This window comes from Cryptomeria japonica, chromosome 11 (genome assembly GCF_030272615.1).
Source record: "Cryptomeria japonica chromosome 11, Sugi_1.0, whole genome shotgun sequence".
In the NCBI taxonomy this organism is placed as follows: Eukaryota; Viridiplantae; Streptophyta; class Pinopsida; order Cupressales; family Cupressaceae; genus Cryptomeria; species Cryptomeria japonica.
Window position 1 is genome coordinate 384,596,043 of NC_081415.1, and position 20,092 is coordinate 384,616,134.

Below are 20,092 nucleotides of genomic sequence, written 5' to 3' on the forward strand. Positions count from 1 at the left end.
CTAACAGTAACAGTAATGACAGATAAAGAGCTTTAAAAAATATGCTTTGGATGGGATTTGAAATGTGATTCCTCTCACAAATTTTTACTAATAATCTGATTACTCTTAAAAAAATATAAAAAGCTAAAAGTATGTCAAAAGCTCTAATGCAAGAATATAGAAGCCTATGAGTTCTTTAATATAAATAGAAAAACACGTTAGAGTGGAATGATGAAAAATAAGTAAAATTTTATTTTAAATCTTAAATATTCTGTGAGTACATTGGAAAATTTTGAATTCTGGAAAGTGTTGTTGAAAAACAGGCCCTGATAATAGTAATCGATAGTTTCTCTTCCGAGGGATCTACAGACTCTAATTTTTGTTGCAGTATTGTGATACTATGGTAGATATTTTTCCAGGATAACTGCTAAATTTGTATATGTTTTAGGAGGTGTTTCATATGGTATCAAATTATATGATGTTTTAGCAGGATTAAGCTACATGGTTCCCTAGTCAATCTTTATTGAACCCTATTTCATTGCCAGTGTTTCACAAGTACCCTTTTCTCACTTAGCACTCATTGTGTCTAGATGATGCTCACAATGGTGAATTATCAGGGCTTCTTGGGAGGTCACTTTAGTTATACAATCAATAAGCAATAAATTCATAAGTTTTCATAAAGAGCAGGGCATGGAAATGTTTAGACAGAAAATTTGTAAAATGAAAATTGATGCAATTGAAGACAGTCCCAGATGCTGCTAAAACTGGCAACACAAGTACAAATCTCTCACAGTATGCATCAGACTTCTCTAGGAGAGAATAAGATAAAGAGGTAAAATATTAAAATATGTAGAAGCCATAGAAGGATACTGTAAAGGGAAGATCTGCAAGCCTTAAGAGGAAGAGATGGATGGACACTTAAATTAGATTGGAGAATGCAAAAGAATTTACAAATTAACTCCAAACATAGCCTTAGTTAACCTTTGATAGAAAAGTGTGTGCAAAGTGACAAATGATTGATGTTCAGCCCAACAATAAGAATAATAACTATAGTTAAAGTCTCAACCCGAAGTTTAGACATTCACTCTGTGAAGTTACTATTTCCATAGCTGGTGTTCATTTGATTGTCAACCTAGGGACATAATAGTTGAAATGGGTCTGCACTATATATGCACTAAGTTCCTGCGATAGCTACCCTGCATTATTGCAGCAACTAACATCTATGCGGGAAAGGTAAGCAAGAATTGAAACAACTGAATGGCTACAGGAAAAACTTTGCATTGACATAAATTTCATTCAAGAAATACTAAGTAAGTCCAAAGCCGACAAACAGGAATTACTTTGTTTGCTTTGGCTGCAGGAACAGTCAATGGATCTGTTTCTAGTGGCTGCAGGAACAGTCAATACAAGAACGTCTACTGCAGCTAAAGAAGAAAACTAATTTTAACAAAGGCACAGGAACACTCACCAAGTGGGCCCCCTTGGATGAGTGCTTCCAGGCTTCCAAAAATAAATCTAAGTGCTCAGAATAACTATTCTTTATTCATTGTTCCTAAAAAATCAATACATTATTCAGAATCAAAAGAAACTCAAAACGTTCTGTCACTTTATTTTTAATTTTTCTGCTCGTTTTCTTCTCTTTTCTCTCTAACCTCTGAAAAGAGACAAAGATTCTTATTTAAAAGAAAACAACTACATCCTACAACACAGATCATGCCGATGAGAAGAGGCGGATAATATTCATGAAGGGAAACAGTCAGAGTTAAGCCATTGATAATGTGGATCTAAACCAAACCACAGCCATAACATAGCGTGGCGGTATTTACAATACTAATGCCCACTTGAGTCAGACATCAATGAGTATTGCGCTCCTACTTCTCCTCTGTCGTTCCTTACACTCATCATCTTCTCTGCTGATTTGGTCTTTCAGTCACCTCCTTGAATATCTCTTACTGCAATTGGCGTGATAGGAGAGCTTTCACCGCAGCATCATAATTATTCCTGCAAATCAAAAGAAAGAACATGCAAGCACATACACATCTATTTTAATTAATCAAAACATCTATTAATTTCACACATGATATTGCTTAAGACAATCTGCATGGCAACAGGAATGAATCACATGGCTGCAGGAACAACTGGCAAAGACAAAACATGATTTAATAGGTTCAGCTTAACATCTGAAATCCATATAGTCAACTTTTAATACATCATCACCATCCCATCATATAAATCAAAATATGAGAAAAAATTATGAGTTCTGGGAATAAAAAGATGCTAATGTCTCAACTCATCAATTGACATATCATCTGTGACTCCAGTATTCCTCACAACAAGCAATCTCCCTAATGGGACAAAAATTGTGTAGAATATGGCATGTCACTATTCTCCATATTGTATGAATTTAAGTTCATATTGGAGTAAATCACAGAATGTCAGGATATATAATATACCAAAAAAATATTATGTTTATGAATAAATAGTCAAAATTAAAATTCTACGATGAATTTGCGGAAAAAATGTTAATTGTATAAATTGGAATTCTGAAGATGTTGCAAAAAAAAACCGAGAAAAAATCGATCTGCTGAACTATAGAACACTTTAATCTTCAGATTTCAAAAATTACTAAGAAACAGAACATTATGTTTGTTGGAAAATGAATTGAACATTTTATGTACTAGAGAATCTGAGAATGTTAATTTCTCAAGATGTCTGGATGTCAACTTGGGTCAAATACAGTATTAAATTGACACTGCATTGGCCAAATGAACCTGTGCAACAAGAGTCTCCTTCCAAAAGGCGTAACTACTACAATATAGAGCTCTTAATTTTTGATGAGTTTTCCCCTTGTGAAATATTTACTTTGTTTATGTTAGTAGCTTAAAGCTACTTTTTTAGTTACTTTCCCTTCGTGAACCATTAAACTTTAAGCATCTCGATAAAGAAAAATTCTTTTTGTTATGTATCAATAAAAATTTAAAAAAAGAATTTAAATTCAATGCATATGACTAACAAACAAAAATAAAGACTAAGTGAAGCTAAATCAACCCTAACATTAAGTTACATCCAATTTTCTTATGATAATAGGGGATGGTTGACACATTTTTCTCAATCATGGCAGTGATATAGTAGCTACTAATAAATGGTTGGAATATAATAGTTTTATATTTTAGGATGCATGGGATGATATGTTGATTGTTTTCTTAAAACACAATGAGACTGATGATCGACAGTGAGATGAGTAAGGGTGCAATTTTTTAAATTTGTTTTCAGGGAATTTTGGAACAGTTAATTGTTGCAAGGAACTTTAAGATATTCTTGCACACTACTGAAAGGGTTTGATTCTTATGCATTGTGATATTTTTGTGGACATTTCATGCATACATTGTAACTAGTGACAAGAAAAGACACTCACAGAATAAGTAGGCATCTGTATAATAATTTAAAGGCTTATGTTCTAAAGACTAACCTGAAAAGTAAGAATAAAATTCTTGTTGTACATTTCAATGTTTTGCTACTTTGATCCATGGCTATATGTATGAGATTAGGATGTTTAAGCTTAGATCTTGTTAAGAAGAATTTAGTAACATTTTGCATTTTTACTTGTGATCTTAAGCTTAGACCTTGTTAAGAAGAATTTATCAACTATATATTTACCTATATATCTGTGCCAATATTGCAGAGATTACTTGAAGCCGATAGAGGCCATGCCTTTCCATGAAATATTATGCTACAAACATATTGATGCATTACAGTCGGTAAGGGTTCCATGCACACACATGCTTTTTATTTTTCCGCTTCCATGTTGTTCTATTTAGCACATTCGAGTTTAATAAGGTTTTCTCTCACATGTTCTTTTTTCTTATAAATTGGTGTGTACTCAAATTTTATCTTACATCACGCACCCCACATCGTTTTTTCTCTATTAATTTTGTTCATTTGATTCTGTGAAATGAATTTTGGTTGGCTTATATGGATCTCTTCTCTAGCAAAGAATGACAAACAATCAGTCATACATATTTGTAAATAACTGCTTTGTGAGAAAATATATTGGAAAGGGGCAAATAGAGAATGAACATAAATAAGCTAAATATATTGATTTACTGTTTCCTGATAGTAGTTTTGCTCTTTTTGATGACATGTGTAATATATTAGTGTAATGTCCGAACACTAATTGTAAGTTGCAGCCTTTAACAGTAAAATCTTAAGGCTCAGCTTTAAAATTTAGTCTGCAGACTTTTTCGTGGTTGAGTTTGATTTGGAGGCCCCATAAAAATTCTCATTGTAGATCTTCAATCCAATGGTCTACAATATTTGTAAGGTAGCTATGCCTTATACAAAGACTCTGCCATCATGTCACTCTCCTAGTGTTCCCAAGAAAGAAAGGCTCTAACACCACTCCCATGTCCTGGCCACCTTTGATTGACACCAAATCCAGCAATGTGGAATAAGAGATCCTCTAGGAAAGAATAGCACATCATCAATTATGAAGGTTACTGTTGGGCCTGTCTTTCAATGGAAAGGAAAAATGAGATATATTTGATCCTTTGCATAAATTTAAGAGACCCCGAGGTCTAAAAGCTTTGCCAAATAACATCCATCATGGATCCTCTTCCAAAATCGTTGGCAATGTGTTGTATACCTTGCACATAGGGATATTGAATATTTTGTAAAGTTATAGTCCATCTCAAAATGGAGTGCCACATTTTGGGGTGCATTATTTTCCCTAGCTGGTGGTTGTAACGTTGGAAACACATTTACCATGAGTGGGGAAATCATGAAAAAATCAAAATTAATCCTAAAAATCTGAAATCACGAGGCCAAACAATTTTTTCTCATGAAATCACATTTTTTAATAAAATTGCTGATCCATGATTTTCAAAGAGGTTTTGGCGTGTAAGCGGATTAAAACTTGGAAAAAATCAGGCAAAAAAAACTTGTCGGTTTTAAGAAATTTTGTTGGACTAGGGTTTAGAAACCCGACAATGATGATTACCAAAATTTTGTTTTGGGACATCTGTCGTCCATGGAGCTGAGCCCTCACCTAGGCATGTATGACAGGGCATTGACACTGTCACTTTTCTTTTTAGGTTTTGTTTTCATTCTATTCTTTTAATTTATATTCTAACTATAATGTAATATAATAATATATTATTGTATATATTTTATTATATTTAAATATGTTATTATATGAATATATTATTATATCTTTTTTTTAGGTTTTGTTTTCATTCTTTTCTTTTAATTTATATTCTAACTATAATGTAATATAATAATATATTATTGTATATATTATATTATATTTAAATATGTTATTATATGAGTATATTAATATATCATAATATATTCATATAATAATATATTTAAATATAATAAAATATCTGCTATTATATTAATACTATATATTATTATATAGTAGAGAGCTTCCTCTGCTTTGCAATGTTCTGCTCCGCTTTTGTTTCTTCACTCACCGTGTCTCACTTGGGCCATTGTCTCTTGGATTGTTGCAATGGTTTTTTGCATGCGGGGTTGTCTAGTGATCGTGCCTCTTTCTGCAATGGTTCACTGTGTTGAGCACATGGACTGAGAGGGGTGGGGGGGGTGGGGGAGTGAATTAGTATAATAGTCACTTTCAACAGTTTAAACTTTATTAACCACAATTACAACAATCATACACATGCAAAGAACACAATAACACAATATTTATGCGGAAACCCTTATGGGAGAAAACCATGGGAAATTAGTTGCATTATATAATTATTCCTTTACAAATTTAGAGGCACCAACCCCTCATTCGATTTGTGAACACTTATCACTAGAGGCACCAGCCCCTCACTCAGTTTGTGAGAACTTTCCCACTAGAGGCACCGACCCCTCATTCACTTAGAGGCACCAACTCCTCATTCAAAAATGTAGATACAAGAGTTATAATCCTCTTCTTGATCTAGAATAAATTCTTTTTCAAATCTGTCATAATTTGTCCTTAAATCTGCCACAAAAACTGATTTCAATCCTAGGCAAAATTCTGATTACAAAGTTGTCATAGACCTTCTCACAATTTTTTTCCATAATCTCCCAATAATCTTCACAACTTACTCTTCATAAGTCAGTAGATTATCTCCTCAAATTTTGCTCTTCAAGTGCTGGTGCATCTGATGTATTTTCTTCTCTTTCTTTCCACAACACACTCCTCTTCTTCAAATTTAATCTCTATATATATCTTTTATATACTTCTTCATGAGGGGATGCATTTCTTTGAACTAAGACCTCCCTTGAATAAGACACATCTTATCATAAGACATAATTCTTCATAAACAAATTAAATTAATTTTAATATTTATCGAAACTGAAATCACACCTCTCGCATTAGTTTAAACAACAAAACACACTTCTTACAACTCGCACCCTTCGGTCTTTCCTTATGTAAATCGATGCTTTGACTTTGAATAAGACAAAGTGAATTGTCTTTTCTGCATAATATAAATTGTTGTTCTTTATTCTTTATCACCAAATCACACTCTATTATTAGACTTGGCCTTTATAAGAAAATGTGGTGCTTCTCTTGTGGAGTTGACGCATCAAGTAATTTCATACGAATCATCAGGTCGGCTTTTTCTTATTTGATGCCTGGTTGGCCAGCATTATTCCTTCAGCATGATTACTTATGAAGTCACAGCATTATAAACAATTTTCTTGGTCTTGCAGATTTATTTATCTTCAATTATTTTTCTTCAACTAGAATGTAAAATACTCGGTCTGCATTTAGAGTTTATCTTTAAGATATATTTCTGACATCAAATCTCCATGACATCAATAACAATTTCTCAACATGCTGCTTGTCTTTGGCAGCAGGTTTTACTTCTTCAATGCGCTGCGCACCAGTGGTAGACCTGGTGATTTCTCCTGCGCCCCTTGTTTTACATCATTCTCCTTGCCCTTGGCACTCCAGGCTCTCTCAGGACTATGATGATAAGTGTTTTGGCATGTTGGGTCTGTCTCCCCCAACTTTTCTGTCAAATACCCCTGCTGGGTCTAGCGAATCTACTCCCCATGGCTTTGCTGTCCGAATTTGTCAATCTCTATCTGTTCCAAAAGTTTATTTGGATGGTTTGCTTTGTGATGGGGAGGATTTCCTGTGGAATCATGCCCTGATCTGCAGTTTCACAAAGCTGTGGCTGAAGTTGAGTTACTTGCATGCCTGGATTTTTGAAAATTGGAAGAAATCTCTGAAGGAAGAAATTTGCATATTCATCTGTAATAGAGGGTTTTTCATTTTGGTATTTGAAGCCCTTGTTGATAAGAAATGGGTGTTGGGAAATGGTCCCTAGGTTCTCCAAGTGGACTTCTTGTGTATGGAACCCTAGTACCCCTCATTCGATCCACGAATCAAAATGTTCTCATTAGAGTTTCTTTGGGTGTGTTTACCCTATCTTTGTTGAGACATGGACCAGCTAGGACTCGAACCTAGGACCTTCCATACGTTGCTGGAGTGCTCTACCACTAAGCTACTGGCCACTCTTGGACTAGTCCATCGTCGGTCCGGGTGTGGCTTATTTCCAACACCAACACCCCCCCTTAAGCCACACTTCTTGTGTGCTTGGGGCTTCAGCCTGGACTTGGCTCTGATACCATTTTGAGACATGGACCAGCTAGGACTCAAACCTAGGACCTTCCATACGCTGCTGGAGTGCTCTACCACTGAGCTACTGGCCCCTCTTGGACCAGTCCATTGTCGGTTTGGGTGTGGCTTATTTCCAACACCAACAATCTTCCTTTCCAGTTTTGAGAATTGGATTGCTTGTGGGCCATAGGCATTGGCTTGGGAAAAGTATCATTGCACCTCAGATGAAACAACCAGAGTTACCCGGGGATGTGTCCCCGACTTGAAAACCCCCATCCCCGTCTCGGGGACGTTTCGGGGACTTGGGGACGGCCAGGGGACGTTTTCCCCCGTACCCAAATTGCCCTGTTTTTTGAGGGGACGTCCCCGAAACGGGGGGGACGCCTGCCCTAGCTCTGGGGGACGTCCGTACGTCCCAGGGACGGCTGGGGACGGCTGGGACGTCCCCAATCCGTCCCGGGGACGGCCAGACGTCCCCCATTCTAAGGCCCTTAAAAAATATTAAAAAAATTTAAAAAGTTGTATTTTTAATTTTTTATTTAAATTTTCTAATAGAGGCCCCTTATTAATTCAAATTGTTATTAAAAATAAAAAAAATTTAAAGATAACATTAATTAAATTTTAAATTTATTAATTTAATTCATAATTTTGACAATGAAACTATATGGCAGCAATGTAGCCTTTGGGCATTTTGACACGGAGATTAGAAAATCTCCAAACTCGGCGAGTCAATAGAAAAATAACACCCAACACCTTTATTAAAGAATAAGTTTTTTTGGCCTCGCGGGGCGCTGCCCTTGGACCCCACCCTGTATCGCGATAGGGAGCGCACAAGGGGCGCTGCCCCTTGACCCCACCTTGGGGGCGCTGCCCCCAAACCCCCGTTGAAAAATATGGGGGGAAATTGCGTTGATAGAAGTAGGGAAAATTTAACCTCCGAGTCTATTGATATGCATATTGACAATGTGAATGAATTGAAATTCTGATTTATGAATGCATAATTGCATATTGTCTATTGAGTATTAACAATGTTGTATGTTCAGAATTTACATTCTAAAATGTTTTCAACTTTTCATAGTATCATACACATGCTATATCCATGTTTTATTGTTTTCATATGAATATAATGTATGTATGCATGCTTTATCCATGTTTTCATATGAACATTTAGAATTTTGAAATTTTCTTATATATTTTAAATTTTTCCTATATTTTATATAGCCGTCCCCTTTGCTGTCCCCCGCCGTCCCCAAATTTGGCAAAAAAATTTGCCGTCCCGGAAACGCGTCCCGCCGTCCCCCGCCGTCCCCGTCCCGGAAACTTGGGGTAACTTTGGAAACAATCAATTATCAATGCTCCACGTGAATGCAAATTTGTGTGGAGATGGAGCTCTCCAAAGGCATTCTTGTAGAGATTTCATTGAAGATTGGTGAATGCCATCGGAAGCAGCCAGTGGATTATGAAAAAATAGCTTTTAGATGTAGAAAATGCTTTTCAATAGATAATTTATTAATTACACATCTGAATGCCAAAAATTGCATTCCCATAAGCACAATAATCTGGTTTTGAGCAGTACTCCAACCTAGTGGATTGGGGTGGAGTCCCAACACTATGTTATTCCACCTAGCTCTCAGAGTGAAAAAAATTCCATCTCCAGTCACTTCAAAGAACACACAAGATGAAAAAGTTCGTTTCCCTTTATTTCCAAAAGATAACGTATTGTCAAAAGAGGCCCCTCTTAATGGCTCTCAAATGTCTACTTACATGAGTGTTCTTGCAGTTGATTCATTTGCGGGAGACTTTGCTGCCACTGCAATCACAAATTCTACAAATTCCAAATCTTCCTCATCTCCTTTGGTTTCTTCGATGTCTTCACATACTGAGGCCTATCCTAAGTTTAATCACGATTCCCTTGCGGTTTTAGAACATACATGGACAAAAGTAAAGAGAAAGAAACCGTCAATGTCAAAATCTAAGCACCAAATGATCTTAAGATCAGCAAGTAAACAACAAAAATCAAAAGGAATGTGGAAATATGTTACTAACCCATCTATGGGTTGAGACATTTTAGTGCTTTTTGCTTATAATTTTCGAGCACCCCTGTTTGAGGGTTGATGCAGAGTGTGACTTTTGACTTTTTTATATATGGGAGTGACCCCATGTCCATATAAAATATTACTATATAGTAATTATTATTTATTAATATATTGTATTATAATATGTTTATATAATATAATATAATATAATATAATATAATAATAACATAGTAATATATTATTATTATTTTATTTTTTTGATCGGTAATTGGCCAAAGCTTGAATAGCTTTTGACTGGAGCTATGAACCAGTGGGGACACAGTAGGGGCCCCCATCCCCATTACATATCTTTGAATTATTATTATTATTATGTTTGATTAGATTGACCCCAAGACCTTCCCCATCCTATGGAAGGCCAAGAGTCACAACTTAGAATTCCACTTCAGATGTCCCTATTGAGAGTTGAACTTGGGTCTCCACAGTGAGAACCCAGTGTTTTAACCAGTTAATCTCAACCCCTTGAAGACATAGTAATATATTGTTAATACTCTATATATTATTAAATTATATATTGACTATATTATTATAGATATTTGATATGTAAATGTGGGAAACGGTGTCACTCTAGATACATTAAATGTGCCCATATCATGAAAATTAGCAGTTACAAAAATACAGAAATATCCTCCTCAACAAATCTTCCTACTACTATTAAGACACAATTACCCAAAACGTTGCGGACTATCTATGACAAGTCCCTCTTACTCATGACTTGAGTACCCATACTACTCGTCTATCAAAAGAAGCTACTACTTGTCCTCTATCGCTTCAAGGCCCTTCTCATCCTTTAGGAAACCTAAGCTTGCCTCTGCCTATGCATTTCGGTGGACCTCATCAAAAGTATACCTCTGGTTAATTCTCGACCAGTAGAGTCAATGAGTTCTGAAACCACCCTGGTTCACTGCCATTGCCATATATTGCTCCATGTCCACCCTCCACTTGGTTTTGACACACTTTAACCAAATTTTCTTCGTTGTTTCCTTCTCCTTGAAAGTAACCACCCATGCCATAAAGAGAGACACTACTTCCGCATTTGTTCTATACTTCCCATCAAATCCTAGGTATTTATTGCACAATAACATCTTTAGAGCCTGCAATTCCATGGATGATTGACATTGGAAGCTATTTAGCAGCATACCATTTGAGATCTTGCTGTAGAACTGACTCATCGAGCTTTCACCTGGACAACAAAAGTTGCTTTTATTGCTGCCTAGCTTCCTCTCCACACCAACTTAATGCACTAATATCACCTTTTAATGCATAAAGCTCCCCATGATAGGTGCACATTAAAGATTGGCATGTGTAAGCTGCCAATGTCATCATTCCTTTGCATTTTATTCAGCTTCTTAGTGTAAATTATAGTCCTCCAACATCATTATCCCTTTGTTTCAATTAAATCTAACACCTCCAATTGCTCCTTATCCTTTCATCTTGGGATGTGAACACATTATTCTTCAAGTTTGATTTCTTGCCACATTACTTACAATTGGAATGACTATCTCAATTTTATTTGCTAGGCTTTTCACACTCATTTCCTTATTTTGGAAGATCCTCTAGTTTCTTTCTTTCCAAACTTCCCAAATTATCTTGGAGTGGCAGATCGTCCACAAGCTAGAGAAAGAAAACTTCTTCTGCTTCCACGACCATCCGTGGAACATCTCTAGTAAAAATGGTACATGTGCCTTCTAGTTCAATTTATTCATAATATATTTCCAACAAAAGTATGAATAATCACAATGCAACAACATGTGTAGTGTCGTAAATTGTAACCCCTTACAGTTTCACACTCCTTGTGCCCTTGTCTTAGTGTGTCTCCGCCTAGCTCTTTTCCAAGCCTATTTTTGGCTTTGCACTACAAAATTGATGTCATATGATGATATGGTGATCTGAATCCCTATTTTGAATCTGACTACACTTGTGCTACCTTTGTTTCATCGCTTTTTGGGTGGACTAGCGCACTAGGTGCCATAGTCCTTCCAGTTTGGGCCCATTTTTAAATATGTCGATGTATCGATTCCTACTAGTTGATTCCCAATCCCAATATTTTAATATGATCATTGGAGGTCACCCTAATTTATGAAATACCTTGGGAAACCTATATAAGAGCATCTTTCCTGATTCATTTTCATCCTAAGCATCCCACAAGTATCCATCCACATTTAAGTATTTCCTAGAGCAAGTATTATGAGCAAATTTCTTCAGATCTGAGTATTATGGAGCAGCAAGTTACAACAATCTTCAGGCAAGTGGCTTTTTTAAGATTGAATCTTTTATGCCTTGTCATGTTATTCCATTAACATTTGTGAGTCCCATCCAAAGAACATAGCATTGCATTATCTTCATCATCAACAATATCAAGCTTGAGGTATAATATTGTGGATCCAACATTTTAGTTCAGAGCTTTCCTTTCATCTATTTTCATTAAAGGGTTATTTCCATCCTGGGGGTTGATTGAGGCAAAACCCTATGAACCCAACACCGGTTTTTCCTTTTTGTGTGTGCTGGTGACAAATTCAAGAGAAGGAATACAGATCCAGAAAGTATAGACTGAGACAAATTGAACCAGATTTTGAAGAACCAAAAAAACGTGGATAGTGGCAATCGGTGAACACTGTCTGACACTTTTTTGAGAAAATTTCAAGAGGATATTTTGAGCAACATTTTGATCCCAAAACTATTTTCAATAGCCGAATCTGACACCTTCAGGGCTAGGTTGCGTAGCCCCATAGTTTTGGCATTTCCGAGTTGAAATTTTAGACAGTTTCCTCTTTGACTTCCATTTCCAGATATGTACTCAAAGCCTACATATCTGTTTTGAAACTTTCTGTTTATGTTGATTACTCTGAATTTTGCATCATTACCCCTAGTTCACATCATTTTCATAATCAATTCAATTCAAACAAGGAGAATCGATAGGGCCCAACTCCTTTTCAGTAGGTTTGAAGTAGGGCCTATTGAAATTGAATCTCCTTAATGTATTGAGGTGTAAATGTGTATGATTCCTAGTTTACATGATTAGACTAGTGGATCCCATTCACCCACCTCTATAATATACTCTAGTTTCTTCTTCCTTTCTACATAAAGGGCCATGAAAGGGACCTTGAAATCCTAGCTTCTTCAACTCATCCCCTATTAGGATCCTTTTTTGAATAGCAGCCCATGTGAATCCTCTAACCTTGGGAAGACAATCCTTATTCCAATATAATTGCACTGGCCAACCTTCCCGCGCAATAGCTTGCTCTAACAGTTTGTACCCTAGTTTAATAGAGTAACTCCCAAGTTTTGATCTGCACCATTTTACTTCATCTTCTCCTTCAAAAATTATCAATATCCCCTTTTCAAACATTTCCACTACTGCTTTACGCCATGCATAATTTAACCACATCTCATGAAGAGACCTCCATAGCCATACCTCCATTCCATTCTCGACTTTCTTCTCCACGGAATTTACTACCTTATCTCCCCAATTCCTCACTAGAGTGTCGTTGATTTGATCCAAGTCTCTATTGTTTGCCATCACCTTGTGAATGTCCCAAGAATCATTCTAGAAGGAAGCATGTTGGCAATTTCTAATGTCCCATGTAACATGTTCTCTAACGGTTGTTCTACACTTCATGATAAAATTCCAGATTGCTGATCCATGTGGAGGATTTTCGATTGTAGAAAACTCTGGCCCTATTAGACGTATCTAAATATTTATTTTGTAGTATTCTTACCCATTTTTGATGGGCCTTACTATACATACTCCACACTAGCTTCGCACCTAATGCCTCATTCAATATTGACCATTTCCTGAGACTCACTCCCCGAACCTCTTTTGAGTAGCAAATTTTGCCCCAAGCAATTAAAGGTAAATTATTCTGCTCTATGCTACCATTCCAAAAAAACTTCCCCATTTTCTGTTCTACAAGGCGATAGACTTTCTGTTGGATCTCCATGCACGACATCGAGTTAATTGAAATAGCTGAAATCACATTTTTTAACATCATAATTGTGCCTACAGAGGTGAGCCATTTCCCTTTCTAAGATTCCAATTTATTGTTGCATTTAGTAATATTACTCTCACACAAAGTAATTTTGTTTGCCCTAGTATACATTGGAAGACCCAAACATTTGCTAGGCAACTTACCAATTATAATATCTGGGATCCTTGCTATCTCTCTTTGCATTCTTAAATCTATGTTAAACAAGAAAAATGTGTGACTTGTGCCAATTAGTTCTTTGTTTGAAACCCTTAAAATAGTTATCTAGCATTTTCTACATTATTCCCGCTTCCCTCCTATTAGCCACTCCAAACAACATCATATCATCAATAAATTGCTGATGTGTGATCGCCTACAAAACAGTAGCTACCTTAATTCCTTTTCAATTTCCTTTGACACATTCACTAGTGACACTTCTCCCTAATGCCTCTTTCATAATAATGGAGAGGTAGGGGGAAATCAGATCTCCTTGTCTAATACCCCTTTTTGTCTAAAAGAGGCCTTGAGGGTTGCCATAATATGCATTCATCACGTTAAATGTCATCTAGGATCATTTGCTTAAACTTTGTTGCCGTTGTAGTGCTAGATTGCCTCCATATGGATAACTTTGGGCTTATGACCATGTTAGAAAGTGACTCATGGACATTAAACAATTGTGTTAGAGGCAAAACAGATTTTAAAAACTTGTTTAAAAATAAAATAATCTAAAATTGAGTTTACAAAAATGAAAATTAAAAAGTCTACTAAATTGAAACATATTTATTATTGAACTTGCCTTGAAAAACTTCAATTTTGATAATGTTCTAAATATGCCTTGTGACATATGGTGGTTGGTGACAAACATTTGGATCTCTTTGACCTCAACGCAAATGTTTGATCCAATCAATTTTGGTGCCATTTTTTTGTAGCATTAGGTTGAGGGAGTGGGCAACACAAGGTGTCCAAAAAATGTGTGAATGATGCTTCTCAACCAATAACACAACATACCTAAATTTTTGGCATTGGTTGTTATAACTTGCACACCATTTAGAGGGCCCACTTTGTCAATGGCTTGACAAAGGATGTTAGCGATAAATGCACCATCCTTCATCTCTCCTGTACAATCCACTAATATCAAAAACATTGCCCATTTAGTGGACAGTGCAACAAAATTGGTCAATGGGCAATTTTTTGCCTCTTTCTTTCCATCAGAAGTGGACAACCTTGTTTCCACCCACGATTCTTTTATTGAATTCAAGTTCTCTTCTCTACAAGTTTCACCTCTTTATCCATTAAGGTATAATGCACCTTCTCAAAATTCGGGCCCTTGTGCCCTTTCGGAGCGTCATTAATTGATTTCACCATTTTTTCTCAATATAGTGAATGAACAACGGATGCCAATCCATTTGCATAGACACATCTTGGTATGTCTTAATCGACAATCTCTCTAAACTCGATCTGAAATTCTATTTCCAATGGTCTCTTGATCTCTTATGTGTAGAGATCGCATGTTGTTCTTCAGGTATGGACAAGAATGGTTGGCTCTTTGTAGGTTGAAAATGAGAAGGCGGTGGAGGGGGCTTCATCCCTCAAGATCCTTTCCTTATGAAAGGATGATTTTATTTATGTCCTAATTCTTGGTTTGCTTTTTCTCACACTGCAATAAATGCCAAGACTTGTATTTTAGGAATTCCATTACCATCTGCATCTAGACAAAATCTGATGCCTAGTTGAGGGATCATGTATGAATGGCCTCACTTGATTGTATGAGCTCAATTATCTAACTAGACAATGACCACAAATCCAAACATAATCTCAACCACCTGGAAGTTGTATCATTTCAACATATTTCCGAGGGGGAGAGTTTGGGTTTCTTTTGAAGTGGGATTAGCTCCCAAAGCTAGAAATAGTTGCCAGTGGTATTTCTAAGACAACAAGTCCAATAAACAACACATTCGGAGAATTGAAACAAATAACGTTTGAAAAACAAGAGAGTTCATTTGTTAAAAAAAATGTAGGAAAAAAGAACCAAAAACTTAAAAAAATGTAACTCTTCTGAAGAAATTTTGCTACACAATCTCCTTGACAACAAAGAAACACTTGCAAATGTGTAGAAAAAGCAAAAAAATCAGCTTTGAGTGTTCAACAATCAATCTTGAACTCTATATGTGCAATGGCAAGCAAGAAAATAAATTTGTCAATGGAGGAAAATGTTTTTGCTTTTCATTCATAATATGAAAAAGGAGTTTGCATTTGCCTTTTGGATGTTTTGTATGTCACATTTCAGGGTTAGCGGCACGAATGACACTTTTTGGAGTAAAAGAAGTCCAAAGGACACCCAACTTCACTGGATTGACACGTCTAGAGGTGAAATTTTGCTTGGGTTTGTCCAGGTCTAACCCATAGGCTATGGGCAGGACCCTGGCTGAACCCACAAGGGATTGGAGCCGGACCACAAAGCCGGTTCAGACTGGATTGGGACTTGGGGTTGCCTAGGGACGAATTGGTAACACAGTTTTAAAGTATAGGTGCATTGCGAAACCTTGAGGTCTTCTTGTAATATTATAAAGTTGTTACTTGAATATGAAGAAATGTTGATTTTTCTAAGTGGTAAACACATTCATTTTTTATTTTTTACATATGTAGATATATATACATATTATATCCGAAGTTTAAAAACTCAGATTTGGCAATTACTTGGCAGACCCAAAATTTGAAAAAAAATCAGGGAATATCTTGGCAAATTTATCGAACATTAAAAACTACACTAGTTTTAACAAATATGCTTTAAAAACATGCATACTATTGAATTTATAAACCATATTACTAATTTCTTTCGTATAAACACTGAAATAAAATTATCATTAACAACTTGTCCTTGTTTAGTTTTATGGAAACAGTGAACAAAATATTTGCTCAAAAATAATTATTAACAAGCTATTCTTTGTTTAAGTTTGTACAAAGTTCTATTTGACCCATACAAATACGTGTTCATATTTGGTTCTATTTGAATTTTTGCTATATCCATTTTTCTCAAAAAATTTCCTCTTTTTAGGCTTGGCATAATCTCACTCTGATTTGTAAATTTTAGTATTCAAATATACTTGTTTTCTGGTTTTCATTTCTTCTTTCGTTTTAGATACTTTTTAATTATTATTGTTTTTGATCTATTTTATTTCAGGGTTTTTTCTTTCATTTCCAAGAATTGCACACTCAATAATCAATATAGTCTCAATTATGAAGTCTTTTGAGTAAACTCAGGCCATTTACTATATTTATGTTATGTATTGGGGTTGAACTTGGGTTGCTCCTATGAACGTGCTCCATTTTTTTAATAAAGTACAACATCTATAATTTGTGCTAGTTATTTGTTCATTCATTTTTATCTATCCTTTTCTTCTCAAAAATTGCTTTCTTTTATTATATTTTGCATCAGTAAATAAACTTCTGACAATAACCTTCAAATCATAAAATATAATTAAAGTGCTGATGCACGAGAACCCAATTCCCTAGTGTTGCTCTTCAGAGGTTTTTCTTTGGCTAAAAGGGTTTGCCTTTGCCATCTAAAGCCCATTGAGAACTTGTTGATGGTGGAACGTTTGAGATTGGAAGAGAAACAAGGGCTGTGTGGTCTTCATTAACCTGGTGTAGTATGATTTCCAAACTTGGTGTGATGTATATAGGTCAGTTGGCCTTTGGAGGCTTATCTAAGCTTGGAAATTGATGTTTAGTGGTGAACCATGGGGAAGCGACCGCACCCCTCCTTCACCCTAAAATCCTTGGGAATTAGGATGTGGGGGAAAAGTTCCTCTGCTATACCGCCATTTCCTTTGGGACCTTGGGGACGTTGGAGATGTTGGGACGTCCGGGGGACTTTCAGGAGTCCCATGACCGTCCTAGGGACATCCAGGTGTGTCTTGCAGTCCCTAGTCAGAAACTCCAAGTGAAAACAAAGAACAGTGATAAAATTGTGAAATTGACATTTGTCATGAAAGTTTGTGAGGTTTTTCTGCCCTTGATCCTGTTGGAGGCTCTGAACCAAACCCCCGCAAGGGGCATTGCTCTTTGACCCTAAACTTCCACTCACCCTTGTTATTGTTAGTGCAATCATTGCCCTGTTTTTTGTGTTTATTAGTTTAAACTTCACTTAGAATGCCAAAGTTTCATTTGCAATTCCTTATTCATTCTCTTGATTTGCTCCTAAAGTTCCCAAAAGTCTGCCTAAAATTGTTAATGTTCAATGCAATCATTGTCGTCTTTTTAATTTTAATTAGTTTAATCTTTACAAATATGACAGTTTCATTCGCTATTCCTATACTTATTCATTATACATCTTTTTATAATTATTTTTTCTAGTACCATATGTTTTTGCACCACCCTCTCGCGGCCCCTGCTTTGGCATCCCCAAACTTAGGCCTTGGTCCCCCGTCTGGGAAACCTGACCCCCCGTTCTTTTGTCAGGAAACTCCATGGAACTATTGTGTTTAGTCAAAATAGCCCTTTGTGGTAGACTTTGGTAAGTTTGGAGGGTTCGGAAGGTGTCTTTAATTGCTGGTATGCTCTGCAACAGGGGTGTTACAGCCCCAGTCACCTTTCAGATTTCCTTTTCAAACTGATACTCATACTTTCCTGAGTTGTTGAAGGTCATAGGAGTGACACATCGGGTGATTGAAGACAATTTCTATTTTCACATCTGTTACAATTTTGGGGTGAGTTGTTTTAAGGCTGGTAGGTATTTGCTTTGCCGTTCTGGGTCTTTTTTGAGGTATTTCACATGTTGGGTGACATAAATGGGGTGGTTTGGGGGCTGCCTAGACCTGTGAGAAGTGAGCTACAGATATGCTACAATTTCTATTTTCTGTTTCAGACCTGTGTCATATAACTTCATCATCATATGAAAGATATTCCTCATATGGAGTGTTGTATGACCCTCTGTTTCATGTAATCACATATTTAAATGCTTATCCAACATTAATTTCGTGTAAGAAGAAAGTTGAATGTTGATTTTATGATATCAGACTTGTAACAGCAGAAATAAACATATTGTAAATTATATCAGAATCTGTTATAGCAGAAAAGTCTCTATTTTGCATATTCATTGCTTTTTTCAGTTGTGACTTACCTTGGGACAAATTTTAAAAAGACAAAAAAGAAGGGGTGGTCATTACAGTCTTGGAGGTTGTAATGACTCTTGGTCCTAGAGTCAAACTTGGATGCCCATGTCTAAGATGTACTTGGGTGGATTGATTATTGGTGCTTGAGTGGGCTGGGGGGGGGGGGGGGGTGTGAACAAATTTAGTAAGTTTTTTCACTCTTGTCGCTGTCTTGCCTATAAATAGAAGGCTTGTGATGGAGTTTAAACATCAATTTTTGACTGATCATAATCTTTTGCATGCTCATTGTATGCACTTGGGAGGCTTGAATTGTTTGTTGAGAGATCACGAGTAGCATGAAGTGGGATCTTGGATTGATCTCATGAGGAATGCGATGATGGTTACTGACTTTTATTGAAGAAGGCCATATTTTGCATGGTTTCCTAACTAATGATATTGCATATAAATAAATTTGTTGCTGATAATACAATGGTTTTGGTGCTTTGGAGGTTGTGTTTTTTCCAAAATGTTCTCTCTCTCTCTCTCTCTCTCTCTCTCTCTCTCTCTCTCTCTCTCTCTCTCTCTCTCTCTCTCTCTCTCTCTCTCTCTCTCTCTCTCTATCTATCTATCTATCTATCTATCTATATATATTCTATTCTTTTTCTTTAGTGTAAGTTACAATGTCAGAATGTTGCTGGAATTTTATAGATCAGATAACATGCGACTCTATCATAGGATTAAGTAGAAAATTGTTCCATGTTTCCTTTCAAAAACAGCATGATCGAATGGCTGAAGATATTTTACAAAATACATGCCATAACTCCTATCTGTCACAAGGTTTGGCGAATATTTTGGCTTCGTGTTCAAATTTTGTCAAACTTGTAAAAAATTAATAAAATTTGTTAAAATTCATACGGCTAAAAGGGTATACACTTTCTAAAAATACTTTTAATAAAGCATTTTCAAGAGTTTTTTTGATAGTTTTAAAATAAATGATGCCACAACTTCGTTGAAAGAGTATCAGTTTGTTGAAGACACATTTTTTGTTGTTGACGGTTAGGGACACTGAATTCGCAAAAGTCTAAAAGTATTTCGCACAGATCTGAGTTGTGACAACAAAGGAAAGAGTCATTTCGTGATTGAAAAACTTGTCAACCAGAGAGGCATTTCATGGGGAGAAGATCTGAGTCGCGACAACAAAGGAAAGAGACATTCAGCACCATTAGAAACCCACGCCACTTGCTTTAGGTTATATATTTTTGTTGTTGCAGGTTTTTTGTGGGTTTTAAGTTTTTCATATTAATTTTTTCAATGTATTTATTAATATTAAATATATTTGAA

The 20,092-nt window shown here is 36.0% G+C and overlaps 1 protein-coding gene across 2 annotated transcripts in view; it reads left to right on the forward strand.

The window, feature by feature from the left end:
• The window catches only part of LOC131071625 (origin of replication complex subunit 3), a 220,377-nt gene that overhangs the window by 187,053 nt on the left and 13,232 nt on the right, over positions 1-20,092 (forward strand). For both annotated transcript variants that reach the window (XM_058007552.2, XM_058007553.2), the window contains exon 14: positions 3,662-3,737. In XM_058007552.2, the coding sequence (XP_057863535.1) occupies positions 3,662-3,737 (76 nt within the window). The remainder of the gene's footprint in view (positions 1-3,661; positions 3,738-20,092) is intronic.